At 60.1% G+C, this 13,870-nt stretch overlaps 1 protein-coding gene across 1 annotated transcript in view; it reads left to right on the top strand.

The window, feature by feature from the left end:
- CACNA2D4 (calcium voltage-gated channel auxiliary subunit alpha2delta 4) overlaps positions 1-13,532 on the top strand; it is a 78,282-nt gene extending 64,750 nt beyond the window's left edge. Inside the window, exons 25-36 of the mRNA XM_057702231.1 lie at positions 3,878-3,939; positions 4,299-4,343; positions 4,536-4,598; positions 8,203-8,273; positions 8,655-8,730; positions 9,141-9,193; positions 9,480-9,535; positions 9,910-9,930; positions 10,764-10,881; positions 12,267-12,379; positions 12,689-12,771; positions 13,428-13,532. Coding sequence (XP_057558214.1) covers positions 3,878-3,939; positions 4,299-4,343; positions 4,536-4,598; positions 8,203-8,273; positions 8,655-8,730; positions 9,141-9,193; positions 9,480-9,535; positions 9,910-9,930; positions 10,764-10,881; positions 12,267-12,379; positions 12,689-12,771; positions 13,428-13,532 — 866 coding nt within the window. The remainder of the gene's footprint in view (positions 1-3,877; positions 3,940-4,298; positions 4,344-4,535; positions 4,599-8,202; positions 8,274-8,654; positions 8,731-9,140; positions 9,194-9,479; positions 9,536-9,909; positions 9,931-10,763; positions 10,882-12,266; positions 12,380-12,688; positions 12,772-13,427) is intronic.
- Positions 13,533-13,870: the final 338 nt, after the last annotated feature.

The following is a 13,870-nucleotide window of genomic DNA, read 5'->3' as shown; positions in this document are numbered from 1 at the left end:
CTAGCGCCCGGCTGGACCTTCCTCTGCCCCATATCACAGAGGACGCATGGCAGCTTTCTGTGGGTGGTTTACCTTCTTTCTTACACTGGGGGCTCTCCCAGAAGAGGCGTCCACCTCGCTGGGCTGAGTGAGGAACAGGCTGGAAGAAAGAGCCCAGCCAGACGGTCAGGGGCCCAAAGGCTGGACTCTTGCTAACTCTGGACTCTGACCAGCCATTAGCTGCCTGTGAAACCGGCAGCCTGGGGCTGCCCTGTAGTGAGTAGGTGGGCTGACCAGGTTTCTGGGGTTCCTGGGCACCGGCTCCCCAGCTGGCACATAAAAGACGGGCCTGCACCCCGACCCCACAGCCCTCGTCCAGGTCAGCACAGTCTGCGGCTGGGTTTCAAGGACGAAGTGGACAGGAGAGCAAGGGGGAAGATGGAGTTTCTGACTCCCCAGGGCACGGCTTCGGCTGGCGGGGTTCCTGTGTGTGCGGCACAGCTGTTTTGTTTTGCCGTCTGTGGTGACAAAGCAGTGCAGAGGTGACAACCAGGACGCAGAGCGAAGAGGTGCATCTTGATAAGCCGTCAGCCGCCTGTGGCCTTATTGAGGCTCTTTGTCTGCCAGCCAAGCGAGCGAGCAGGTCTTAAAGAAAAGCTGCTTTGCGGGAAGGTAGGCAGAGGGAAGGCAGGACTTGGCCCAAGAAGGGGTGACAGGCCTGGCTGGGGCAGGAGGAAAGGGGTCGAATCGCTCCTCCTCCATCAGGTTGTGGCAGGTACCCCTGGGAACCAAGGTCAGGCTCTAACACAAGGACCCACCAGGCACAGGCCTTGGGGTGGGGGGGTGGGAGCAGCCTGGAAGGATAGAGGCCCTGGGCCTGGCTCTCTCTTCACCACGCACTGTGCCCCGTCTGCAAGCCCAGGATCACAAGATATTCTCTCCTGCACACAGCAGGCTTCCAGGAGGTGCCGGGCGGAGGCGGCCAGCCTAGGGCCCACTGGAGCGAGGGAATGGGGCTCCAAGGGCCACCCTGGCACCTCCCAGGAGAAGGCTGGGCTCTCGGCCGTGTCTGGGGTGGAAAAGTGCGATTTGTGAGGCAGGCATTGAACAGAAAGATCTGAACTGATTTGAGCCCCAAGGTAAAGCCGTCAGGCGTGGCAGAGCACAGCGGTTTGTCATTGAAGACATCCGCCTGCCCACCCCCCACCTTCCCCCACGCCACACCAGCCCCTGCTCTCAGCGGCTCACAGTCCTCCGGAGGAAGTTCTTCTTTGTGTCTCACCCGCATTCCCTGTCTCTTAGTGGATCCCCAACCCCTGCCCACCCCGGTCCTCGAGGGCAGCAGAGCCCAGCTGGACCTCTAGCATCCCGTCCTGCATCTGCAGGAGGGCGGGGCTCCACATGGAGGAAGGAGTTCACTATTGGGTGGAATTCACAAGCATTTATTTATTTAGCTAGAAAAATATTTATTGAGCCACGCTATGTGCTAGGTGCTGTTCCAGATGCTAGGAATCGGAACTCAACCCCTCCCCCTCCGCCTGCTCTTAGCCCCCATTCTAATGGGGCAAGACAGACTATAAATGAGAATAAAGTAAATGTCATGCTTCTTGGAAAATAAAAAAGGGATGAGAAAGAGTGTGAACAGCCAAAGGGAGGACTGCATTATCTGGGAGATCAGGACACTGCTCCAGAAGATGCTGTTTGGGCTGAGATTCGACCGAGAGAAGGCGCTGCCTTGTAAAGGTCTAGGGAAGAGCACTCCCAGGGGAAGAGGGCAGCTGGTGCAATGCCCTGCGGTGGGAACAGGCCCGTTTGAGGGAGGCAGGGATTCCGGCTGAAATCAGAAAGCTCGGTGGAGCCAGCTCCCCTGGGGCCTTGGATGCCAAATTACAAAGGAGTTTCAATTTTGTTCTAAGGGCAACAGGAAGGCCTTGGAAGGTTTTGAGCAAGGGAGAGATGAGATTTGATCTTCAGGAAGATCACTCTCCTGGCTCCGTGGGGAACCACCCCCTCGGGGTCTGTGGCATCAATCCAAGCGGCCCTGGAGGGTAGCCACGGGGGTGGAGAGAATGGGCAGACTCACGACGTTTTGGAATAAGGGCGGCAGCACTTGGGTGGGATGCGGGAAAATGATAAAAATTAGGGAGAAGGTGTGCCCCCGCGTGGGGAGGGCTCGAGGAGGCTCAGGTTTGGGGAGGAAAAGCCAGAGTTAGGCTTTGAACTTGTGAAGTTTGAGATGCCTGCTGGTGACCCAACGGGACTGGCAGCAGGTAGCTGGATGTCCTAAATCCTAGCACCGAGGCTGCCTTGGAGGAGCTCATGGTCCCATTGTGAGATGGAGCCTGGTTCCAGAGAAGAGGCTTGGGGTCTCGTTCCTCCCATCTCTACCCACAAGCCTCAAAAAACCTGTTTCATTAGAGAAGCACTAAGCCCGCCCTCTCACGACTCCCTGTGTTAGAATCACAAAATCTCTTCCAGCTCAGAAATGCAGAGACTCCAAGACTTGGCACTGAGAGTCTCGCTGTAGAGGGTCTGAGAGCTTTGACCCAGAGGCCAAGGTTGGGGTAAAGAAGCTTTCCTGAATCCCAAAGTTTCAAACATCCTAAGCCTTCGTGTGACTCCCCTCTGACAGTTGTTAGAAGGTTCCTCCTCTTTGGCTCAGCCTTTTCCTGCAGGTGAGGGAAATCTGTCTAAAGTGAACATCAAGGCTGGTCATAAGAGGGAGAATGAGGGGAGGGCTGAGGGGCCTCCTGCAGCCTTAGAGAGAAATGGGGGAGGGGTGCTCCCCCTCCCCCACACATGCCTCACCTGCTGATCAGGTGCTGCACCTGGCTGTGTCCTCTTTGTCATGAACCGAGAAGTGGGCCTACCTGTCCCCTTCCTGCCCACTCCTTTACCCGCCTGGACCCTGGCTGTGATGGAAAAATCTCTCCAATGAGGGGTCACCGGGGTGATGGCACAATGTCTCGTGAACACGGCGTAATGGCTGGGCACCCTGACCCAGCCCCTTTTCACAGACGAGGGAACCGGACCCCAAGCGGGGACCTTGCCCCAGTGTGTCAGCCCCCTCCCGACGGGGGGTCGAGTCAGGCCCAGAGGAGAGAGAGGGCAGGTGCCTTAGAGACACCAGGTGGGAGGGTCCTGCTTCTGTGTTCAGGGACCGGGTGACTCTCGAGGTTTCCCCAGCTGTAAATCCCAGCTATAGCAGAGCCAGTCTGCTGTGTGGACATGAGCTCAGGATGCAGGGTGCCCGGCACTCAGCACATTTTCTATATTCTTGTCCCAGACCATAGGAAGCCGGCCTCGTTTCTTTATTCTTTTTCTTTCACTATAAGATGCCTTTCTCTCTATTCTCTGGCCCCAGATTTCCCTTGGCATCTGGGCCCTGGCCTGCGTTCTGCAAGCCTGTTTGGGAACCAGAGAGGCGTGGCAGCCCTTGTGAGTGGTGGCATCAAAGCCCAGTTTTCCAGGGCGGGGAGCCTCCTGCAGGCCTGGGTGACCCAGTCCCGCCTTGCAAGGAAGGAGCTTTCTTACAGAGGGGCGGCCTGAGTGGAGCTGGGTGGAGGGGCTGTAGCTGCCCACGGAGGCCCTGATATCCAGCCTTGGTCTCTGCGGGAAAGGGGAGAGCAGCCTTCCAAGGGCGCCTGCTTCGAGCTCCGGGGAGCCCCGCCGGCCTCGTAGACCTCTCTTGTCTTGGGGTGTTTTGTGGTTCTGCCAGCTCTGGAGAGACAGAGCCACTGGTCCCCCCCCAGGAACCTCAGTCCACAGGCGGCCCAGGGCGCCCTCCTCCTGACGACGCCCCTCCTGCCTTTGACTTGGATCTAATGTCTTCTCTCGCCATCTCTCCCCCCACCCCCTCCCCAAACGCCCCCATGGCCTTGTCCTCCCCTCCTGGTAGCTGTGGGCGTGCAGATGAGGATGGAGTTCCTACAGCGCACGTTCTGGGCGGCCACCCGGCAGGTGGGTGCGAGGGGAGCGGACGGGGGTAATGCTCAGGGTGAGGACCCCCAACCTGTGCACCTGGGCTGCTGCCACCAGCGAGGCCCTGCCTGCATCTCAGTGCCTGGACCACCCAACACAAACGCCCCAAGCCCATACGCATTGTGCACACACCAGGCACATGCCCGGGGGGCACCACGTGTCACACCATGCACAAACCAAGCGTGTACACACCGCACTCACCAAATGGGTATGCGACACACCCCGGCACCCACAGCACAGGTGGGCGGTGGACTCCATTCCCACCCAAATGCATCACGCACACACCACACAGGCACATAAACACGGATGTGCAACTCATGGTTCCCCATTCCCTCCAGTGCGGCGCTGCGGAGGGGCCGTGCCCGGAGAGCTGCCAGGATAGTGTGAGCTCCCCCGCAGTGGGAAGAGGGTGGGAGAGGGAAGCGCCCCCCCCCCGCCCCCCGCATCCTCCCGGTGGGCCAGCCCCTCCTTCCCTGGAACCCTGGGCTCCCCGCAGGGGCCTATGCGGTCGGGTGGATGGGGACCAGGGCTCAGCGGCAGGGCCTGGCCTCGACCTCCTTCTGGGTTTCTTCCAGGACCTGGACTGCTTTGTCATCGACAGCAACGGGTTCATCCTGATCTCGGAGAGGCCCCAGGAGGTAAGGTACTCTGGAGGCCCAGCAGCCTCGACAGTCAGAGAAAGGCCAGAAGCAATCCTGGCCCAGGGCCAACGAGAGGAAAAGGTCTGATGAAAACAGAGTCTCTTCCTGAGACCACAGCCAGCACCACAAGACCCCAACATCCAGACTTCTCAACTCAGACACCCAGAGGAAATCTTATGTCTCTGTTTGGTCTTCTCCCACGCTTACTGGTAGGGAGCTGTCCGCACGATGAGGCCCTGGGTGTTGTATCTGCAGCCTCACGCTGGGGGGGGTCTCCCCCAGAGTCCTCCACCCTCTCCTGCTGCCCACCACCTACTCCCCTCTGCACCTCCCCTCCCACCTTAGTCCGTTCAGGTGGCTGTAATAAAACCCAGACTGAGAAGCTTATAAACCACAGTTATGGGGGCCAGAGGGGTGAGACCAGGGGGCTGGGGGGAGGCCCTTTGCAGGTCACAGGGCTCTCACTGTGTCCCCGCCTGGCATGCGGGACAGGGAGGCCTCTGGGGTCGCTTTTCTAAGGGCACCAATCCCATTGTGAGGGCTCATCGCCCTAGGGGTATGTTTTAGCATGTGAATTTGGGGGACACACAGGCCACAGCATCCACCCTTCTACCTCCGTGGGGTGGGGGACCAGGCCTCCCCCGCTGTGTGCCCTCTCCCTGTCTGGACCTCCCTTGTGGGAAATTCTGTCCTAACCGCCAACGTGGCCTCCTGCTGCTGAGGGGAATGAACGGAGACACTCCCCATCACACGGCCTGCGGGAGAGGGACGCGGCCCCCACCCGCATCCCCCCCGATGGGCCAGGCCCTCCTCGGCTGTTCTGGGCCCAGGACCCCCACGTGCCCAGCACAGCCGAGGGGAAGGTACAACCACAACTTGTATTTGCTGAGCCCCAGACTGGGCCTCCAAGTTGTTTATTTAGCCAGGAATCACACTAAAAAATACACCTGAACCAACCCTGATACATTCACCTAAAGTGATGCCTGGAAATGAGCCAGAGGCATCAAAGGGCCTGCAGCCTGAGGCACGCAGAGTGTGGTCCAGCCCGAGCTTTGCCACCAATCAGACGTGTGGTTGGGTGGCCTGGGCCTGTTTCCCCCTCTTAGAAACGAGGGTCTGAGCTGTGTGATTTCTCAGGTCAGGATGCCTGGGTGCCGGCAGAGCTGCAGGGAACAGGCTGATCTGTGGCAGCAAAGTTACTCAGACTCATGTTTCTCTAAGTGCGTGTCTACTCAGTGTATTTACCCCTATTTTCTCAACCATTACACTGTCTTATCACACGGTGTGTAATTTTAAAAGCCATCTCACATCCTTTGTAAAACAGAGGGCATACATGAAGTGAAATCTAACTTTCATCACAGGTCCAGGGCCGTCTAGGGGCCTCCGCACAGCCCCACCCCTCCAGGCCGGGGCAGGGGTGGGCCATTCCCCCATCACCTCTGGTGACATTATTAGCCTCATCTCATACCAGAGGGACAAACTGAGGCTCTGCAGGTTTAGGTTATTAACCTGAAAACTCACGGTGGCAGAAGAGCCAGACTTTGAACCTAGACATGTAAGTAGCGAGCAGTGACTGGGGGGAGGGGGAGGTTCTAGAAAAGCCCTCCTGGGAGGGAAAGCAGGCTGGGGGAGCAGTGGCTTTGATGGGACTTGAGAACTTGTAGGGCAGGGGTGGCTCGTGGGTTCGGCGTCCAGTCTCCCAGGGGGTCATCTTCCTGCCGAGCCCCTGCCCCAGGTCACCTGCTGCTGCTCAGGGCAGAGTTCATTCCCCTGCTGCCCTGGGGGAGTCTTAGGAATTAGGACCCAGAATGCCTGGGTCAGGCTCCAGGGCACCGGGCGCGGCGGTCTCCTCCTGCTGGATGGCGCTGACCCCAGACCTGGGCTCTGAGGCTCTAAGAGGGCTTGAGGGGGTAAGAGAGTGGTGGTGCAGGCAGCCCTGTGTCAGGAGTCATGACGCCAGTGCTTGGTGGACACGAGGCTAGAGCGAGGCCTGGCCTGGAGGTCCACAGAAGATGGAGCTGGAAGCCAGGCACTGATTGTCCTGCCATCCAGCCATTTCTGCTTTTTTAAACTCATCCACTGTGCAGCCCTGTAGCACGTATCTGTTGCTCTGTGACAAATCACCCCCACCTGACGGGCTTACATCCCAAGACCCATGATCTCCCAGCCTCCTTGGTGAGGATCCGGCTGTGCTTGGAGGGGCGGCCAGCCCTCAGGGTCTCCACGAGGCTGCTGTCAAGGCATCAGCGGGGCCTGACCGGCAAAGGGCCAGCCTCCGCGCTCGCCCACAGGGCTGTCAGCCAGGCCAGATCCCACTGCTGCCCTGGAGGGCCTCCGGGCGGAGGGGGCAGCTCACCCTACCAGAGTGCAAGACCGAGAAGAGCCAGAGAGTGCCAGCAGTGTGAGGCCACGGTTCCCTGGGACCAGCTCTCGGAAGGGACAGCACCGCTCGGCTGTGTTCCGTTCGCTGGAAGCAGGCCACTGGGTCCACCTACACGCAGGGGAAGGGCTCACAGAGGCGTGAGTTCCAGGAGGCCGAGCCACTGTGACCCATCCAGACTCTCCCACCACAGACTCCTACCCCCTCCCTGGACACACCCAAGGGCCTCAAGGGCCTGTGGCCTGGCCCCTCCCATCCTCGTTTGCCCCTCCTCCCTGTCATCCCTGGGCCTCAAAGTGCCGTAGGGGGACCAGCAGCATCTGGTGGCTTGGCAGAAATGCAAATTCTCAGGCCACATGCCAGACCAAGAGAATCAGAAACTGGGGGTAGGCGACCACCTGCACTGCAAGCCCCCCTCGGCGCCCCTGTGATGCCAGAGGCCCAGGTGACTCCCTGTCCTGCCAGGTCCATCCCGGGGCCCAGCAGGGGAGGCCTGTTGCTTCCATGGCTCCAGCGGGGGCTGCCCTCCTGAAGAAAGGGTGGGTGTCTCTGCCAGGGCAGCCTGTCCTGGAAGTCACGTTGAATGGGGGACACCTTTCTCCAGTGTCCAGGAGCTTGCCTTACTCTCAGGAACCTCCCCTTCCAGAGTCAGGGGTCTGGACAGTGGGGATATTGGTGAATAAGCCTGGACAGAGTGGGGGCACTGGCTGGGGGAGAGGGAGCCAGCCTCACCGGAAGCCTCAGTTCCACCAGAGCAGGAGGCTCGGGTCACTCAGCCTCCCCTGGTCCCTTCACTCACACGGCCCTTCAGCAAATGCGCAAAGAATCACCATGAACAAGACACCGCATGGCCTCTGGGGATCCGCCCGCCAGGATCTCACTGTCTGGTAACACACACACACAAACACACACATGCACACAACACACACGACAAATCAAGTTTCACCTTCCTGCACACGATTCACACGGAATTGTTCAAAGGAATTCTGTACCTTTCTAAAAACAAATCTGATTGCAAAACCCAGATTGATTTCACGCCAAATTATGAGTTTAAGAGCACTGAGAGGTGTGGCAGGAGCTGTCCCGGGAGAGGGGGCCCGTGGAGTGGAGTCAGATGGACCACGATTTGAGGGTGTCTGGAGGGGAAGCCCAAACTCAGGTGAAGTCTGGAGCTCAGAGCCATGTCCTCATCCCACTGTCCCTCCCGCCTCGCCCTCACAGATGGGACGATTCCTGGGGGAGGTGGACGGCGCCCTCATGACCCAGCTGCTCGGCATGGGGGTGTTCAGCCAGTAAGTAGGGCAGGGGCCCCCCACCCCAGCCTGAAAACACACAGAGGAGGTGGAATCGGGTGATAAATGGACCAGAGAGAGCTCAGAGCCTGACCTCAGAACCCCACAGTGAGCCCAAAAGGGCTCCAAAAGCAGCCTTTCTGAAGCCCAGGACCTGACGGGGTTGCGGGGGACTGAGGTCATGTGACCCTTAGAGGGAAAACCAGATTCGCTGTTCATTGTCTTTGAAGCATTCCAAGAACAGAAATGTCATTTTCTGATCTGCCCATCATGCACCCTCTCGGATCTGGTGAACAAAAATCCTTCTGCAAACTATCCCCGGGGTGGGGGTGGGGGTGGGGGCAGGGGTCTGGACTCACCATGCCCCACTTCTGGTTTCAGAGTGACCATGTATGACTACCAGGCCATGTGCAAACCCTCAACCCACCACCACAGTGCTTCTCAGCCCCTGGTCAGCGTGAGTGTCACCCCAGACCCTTCCCCCACCGGATACCAGCCTGTCCCTTTCTCTCCATAGCCCTGGGGCCACTCTCAGTCCTCTCCCACTGCCCCCTGCACACAGCCTGCTGCCCCACCACGTCTTATCCGGGGGGCTTCAGGGCGATTGCTCCGGCAGAGGAACAGGCTGCAGCCCCTCTCTTGCGTGTTTCCCACCTTCGCCCCCTGTATCGCCCACAAACCAGCAGGGACCCCAGAGATGCCCCCCAGTGTGACGATGGGCGCTGTCCACCCTCCGGGAGGACTTCCCCGGGAAACTCAGGGTTCCGCTGCCGCCGCCGCCGGCACGGGGTGCCGGGGAGCCCAGGGAGCGGTGGAGCCAGGGGGCCCTGGGCCCTGGGGCTCACAGTGTGTCCGCTCTCCTCCCAGCCCGTCTCTGCACTCCTGGCTGCTACCAGGTGGCTGGTGAACGAGCTTCTGCTGTGAGTGAGGGGCTGGGGGGCTTCATGCAGGGGTGGGTTACGAGGGGGAGCCTGGAGGGGAGCTGTCTGAGGCCCCCCCGACTCCGGAGGAGAAGGGTGGGGTCCCCGTGTGGAACTGGCCGGGCGTGTACGGGGCCCCCTCCCTACATGCCGCCGCCAGGGGAGGAGGCATTCTGCTCACCAGGAGCCTCCTCGGGGACGAGGGGGTCCTGGGGGCGAGGGGCTGACAGCTCAGGGGCCCAGTGGGGAGTGTAGGCAAGTCTCCGAGATTCCTTCCGTCTGACAGGCTTCTGCTGGAGTGGAGCACCTGGGGCTCCCGGCATTGGGATGGCAGGGCTGAGGGTGAGTGTCGTTCCAGCCACCCCCTGGAAGCCATCACCTCAGGGCAGGGGGTGGGGGGCGCTCTGGAGAGTCCACGGCTCACGTCCATCCTGTCGGCTTCCCTCATCATCTCTGTGCGACGTCGCACCATCTCGGGGCACCACCGATCCGTGTGACGTCATATATCCCACATGACACCGTCCATCCCGTGTGACATCATCCATCCCATGTGACATCATTCATCCCGTGTGACATCATCCATCCCATGTGACATCATTCATCCCGTGTGACATCATCCATCCCATGTGACATCATTCATTCCGTGTGACATCCTGTCCACACCATGTGGCATCACCACCCATGTGACATCGTACCGGGCCACGCGGCCTGGGCAGCCAAGGCCGTCTTCCATCACTGTAAGTAGAGCAGCTGAAGAGCTGAGGGCTGAACTGGGTGCCATCCCAGGAAGCTCTCTCCATCTGGGACCCCCGATTCCAAAGGCCTCTCCTAACTTACAGCCCCGCTCCTTAGGGAGTGGGCATGTAGACTGGACTTCCTCCCACAACGGTACAGCCCTGCCCCCGGGGAAAATGGAGCCCTCCAGCCCTCTCCCGGGGTGAGAGCACTAAGGATAGGGAGGAGGACAGGGTCCTGTGGTCCAGAGGCCGTGGCCCCACGCAGGCGGGTGGGGTTTGCTCTCCCAGGATCAGATGTGGGTTCTCCGGAGCGGCTGCCAGGCCTCTGCCCTGCACTTGCTGAGTCCTTTCTGAGCAGACTCCAGTGACCACACATGCGCCACTGAGGAGCTTGGGAGGCTGGACACTGGGCCGCCTGCCTGGATCTCTAAGTGGCCGTGGCAGAGTTGGGGTGGGAGGCCCAGGGCTTGTCCAGGAGCCGCATCTGCGGAGCGCCCACGGGACCATCCGGGGGTGGGAGGGGCGGTGAGGGGACGCAGGGCTGCCGTCCCCCAGGCCCCCCGCAGCCCCCCTGCTGCCCCTGCCCTCCTCTCAGCCCCTGGACGTCACTGCCGATGGTGAAGAGAGAGACAGGTGTCCCCAGGGTCACCGAGCGCATCACCCACGCACAGCCACTCGCTGCCCCCCCCCCAAGTCCTGACCAGGGAGCCACCTGCCAGTGGACGGGCGTCTCACTCCTGGCACAGGGACCACACTGCCCAGGGTGTCGAAGCCCATCCCCGAGGGTGTGGCCGAGGCCCCCTTGAGACCACACCCTTTCCATGTCCCCACAGCCCACAAGCACAAGAAGCAGGATGTGCTCCAGCCCTGCGACACGGCCTACCCCGTGTTTGTGCACCAGGTGGCCGTCCAGGAGGCCAATGGCATCATCGAGTGCGGGGGCTGCCAGAAGTAAGCGGGGGCTCCAGAGTGGGGAGAGGGGACGGGTCCCCACGGGCGAGGCTCAGCAGAGCGACCACAGGCCGCGGCACAGGGCGTGAAGCACGGCAGCTGGTTGGGGACGGGGCCAGCGTGGTATCCGTGTTGAGGGACAGGAGGTGGGGCCCCCAGGCCAGGGCAGACTTGAGGAAGGAGCGCCACCTCTCGCTTAGATGTCTGCGCAGAGGACTGGGAGGCCCAAGGATGTTCCCGGGAGTGTCTGGGGCACCTGGCACCTCCGCCCCGGGCCCCGCTCCCAAAATGAGGCCGCTGGTCCCCCAGCTTGGCCTGGCCCTGACTCAGGGAGGCTGAAAGTTCTGTCCTACTGACTCCCACCTGGATCTCGGGCTGCGCCCCCCCGAACCGCCGCGGATTCTGTCCTGACCCGGAGGCTATGGTCTCCCCTAGACTGTCCCCTCGGCCAGTGTGCCACTCCATGGGGCCTTCCCAGGGTGTCCCTGAGACCCAGGACTCAAGCAGACTACCTTCTAGTGCGACACCTCGGACTTTGGCTTCAGAGTCAGGCCTGTCTCGTGAGGGCGTGTGCTCTTGGGAGGGATTCTACTCACGCAGCGGGTTTCTCGGGAATATTGTTATTTGCACAGTTATCTTGGAGGCTGGCAGTGCGGATACAGCAAACAGTGTGGGTAAAGCGAGGGCCTCAGGGTAGACAGGTTGATTAAAGACGAGCTGTGTGACCTTGGGTGCATTACTCACCCTCTTCTGGCCTCAGTTTTCCAATCTGCAAAACAGGGATAATACCAACCCCATATGGCGTGGTGAAGATTAAACATATATGTGCTGTGTGCATGTATGTATACATGTGTGCGTGTATGTGCACGTGCGTGTATGAAGTCCTCTACCCCATAGGAAATGCCGGGCAGTGGCTGTCACCAACATACCAGCTGGCATGACAAGCTGGCACCCACCCTCCCTCCCAAGCAGCGTGTGGGGCTGAGGTGCCACCTTGCGGCCGAGCCTGAGCACTGCATCCCCACCCAGGCCGGGCCCCACTGCACTGCCCAGAGCAGGGCGGCCACATGGCCCTGTTTGCTTGGGACGGTCCTGATTTAGACCTGTTGTCCCTGCACATATCAATAGCGACTCCTGTCCACCCCCCAGATGTTTGGGCTTCCTTGACTCCTCCAATCTGCTACGAAAGGAGCAGGGCAGCTACAAAGCCTGGTGGAGAAATTAAGCCGGGGGCCCATCCGTTGCCAGGACGGTTCCCGGGCTGCCTTCCCCCTGGCTGACCTGGCCCCAAGTCCTCACACCTGTCTCCAAAAGAGCCTCCCCTACAAGCCCACAGTCCAGCTGCCTTGGGAACCTCCACAAGCCAACCTCTCTCTTTGCCACAGGACATTTGTGATGCAACAGATTCCTGCCAGCAACCTTCTCCTCCTGGTAACGGACCCCACCTGTGACTGTAGCATTTTCCCACCAGTCCTGCAGGAGGCTACGGAAGTCAAATATATCCTCCCGACCCTCCAGGCTGTACGAGCAAGGGAGGGGTGGCGGGTAGGATATGACACTGAGGGGCTCAGATTTTGAGAGGCCGGTACCAGCGTCCCTCGCCCCCAACACCCCACCCTCCCCGACGAGCATCAGTACCTGTTTTCCCACCCTCCCCGGGGCCCTGGTGCTGCTCCTGACCCCGGAAGCCGATTCCAAGGCAGCTGGTCCCACCAGAAGTCAGTTCTTCCAGAACTCGGTGCCCAGAGTCTCCAGAATCAGCTCCATTTGTCGGCAGGTGTATTCACCTTAACAGTGATTTCTGCACATAATGCCACAGTCAAGTGTGACAGGATGCGCTCCCAGAAGCTCCGTCGGCGACCAGATGCCTGCCACGCCTTCCATCCAGAGGTGGGGGCTAGGGAGGGTCTTCATTCCCAAACCCCCACAGGCCCTGAGCCTGTGTCCTTCAGACACAGCTGTGAGGGCACCTCCACGGACAATTGGAATCGCCCGCACGTGTGCATTCACACTGGGCCCCCGTGTCGTTCAGATACTAAGAAGGCGGGAGGGACCCAGGGGTGCTTTTATTATAAGGAGAGCCGCATCTTCCAGGGTCGGAGCCCTCAGCAAATTAAAACACAGCTTCTCCACATCGCCCTCATTGCGCTTAGCTCTGCGTGATCTGAGCGAGTAGGAAGGAACCGTCAGGCACATAATACCGCTGGTGACCAGCCCTGCATACCCACCACGTAGCTGGGCTCCTTGTATATGGGGTCATCCTTGCTGGACATGGCTGCATCCGCACCCAAGATGCTCCCAGAGTCCAGGGCATCCCTGACGTCATTCTAAGAGGATGACCCCACAGCCCCTCCTAGGCTGTGAGCAGGCACTACCTTCTCCTAGAAGGTAGGGGTCTAAGAAAGGGGGCAGTGTTTCCTCCACTTGCTGGAACTTCCCTCTCTCCCCAGCCCGTTGGCCCCTGTTAGTCCCAGCAACCACCCTCCCGACTCCTGGCCACCTCTGCCTGGGGCGGTCACCCCATCATGAATGCTCTGGGTTCGCAGGAGAACGCCCAGGACTGCGGTGGCACCTCGGACACCTCAGCCTCACTCCCCCTGCTCCTGCTGCCGCTGGGGGCCTGGGTGCTGCCGCCCCAGCTGCTGCGGTGACACCCGCCCCATCTGGCCAGTTTTGACAAGGTGACCCTTCCAGAGACATTGTAGAGAGTCAGCAGCTGATGTGGGGTCCAGCTCTCTACGTTTGGGTTCTCACCCAGGTCCATGCTCATCCCAATCTTGGGTTGATGGTCCCCACTCCTGAGACTGCTGGATGGAACAAGAAATCACTCCCAAAGATCTGGGTGCCTGGTACCATCCACCACGTCTCAGTGGGCAGCCTCCCTCCCCTCCCACCTTCTCTTTGGAGTCCAGCGTGAACTCAACTTGGACCAAGACAAAAGAGTTTAATTCCATCTATTCCCCGGAAGTCCAGACCCAGCTAAAGAAAG

Source organism: Hippopotamus amphibius, chromosome 12 (assembly GCF_030028045.1).
Source record: "Hippopotamus amphibius kiboko isolate mHipAmp2 chromosome 12, mHipAmp2.hap2, whole genome shotgun sequence".
NCBI classification, from domain to species: Eukaryota; Metazoa; Chordata; class Mammalia; order Artiodactyla; family Hippopotamidae; genus Hippopotamus; species Hippopotamus amphibius.
This window is presented reverse-complemented; position numbering and strand designations above follow the sequence as displayed.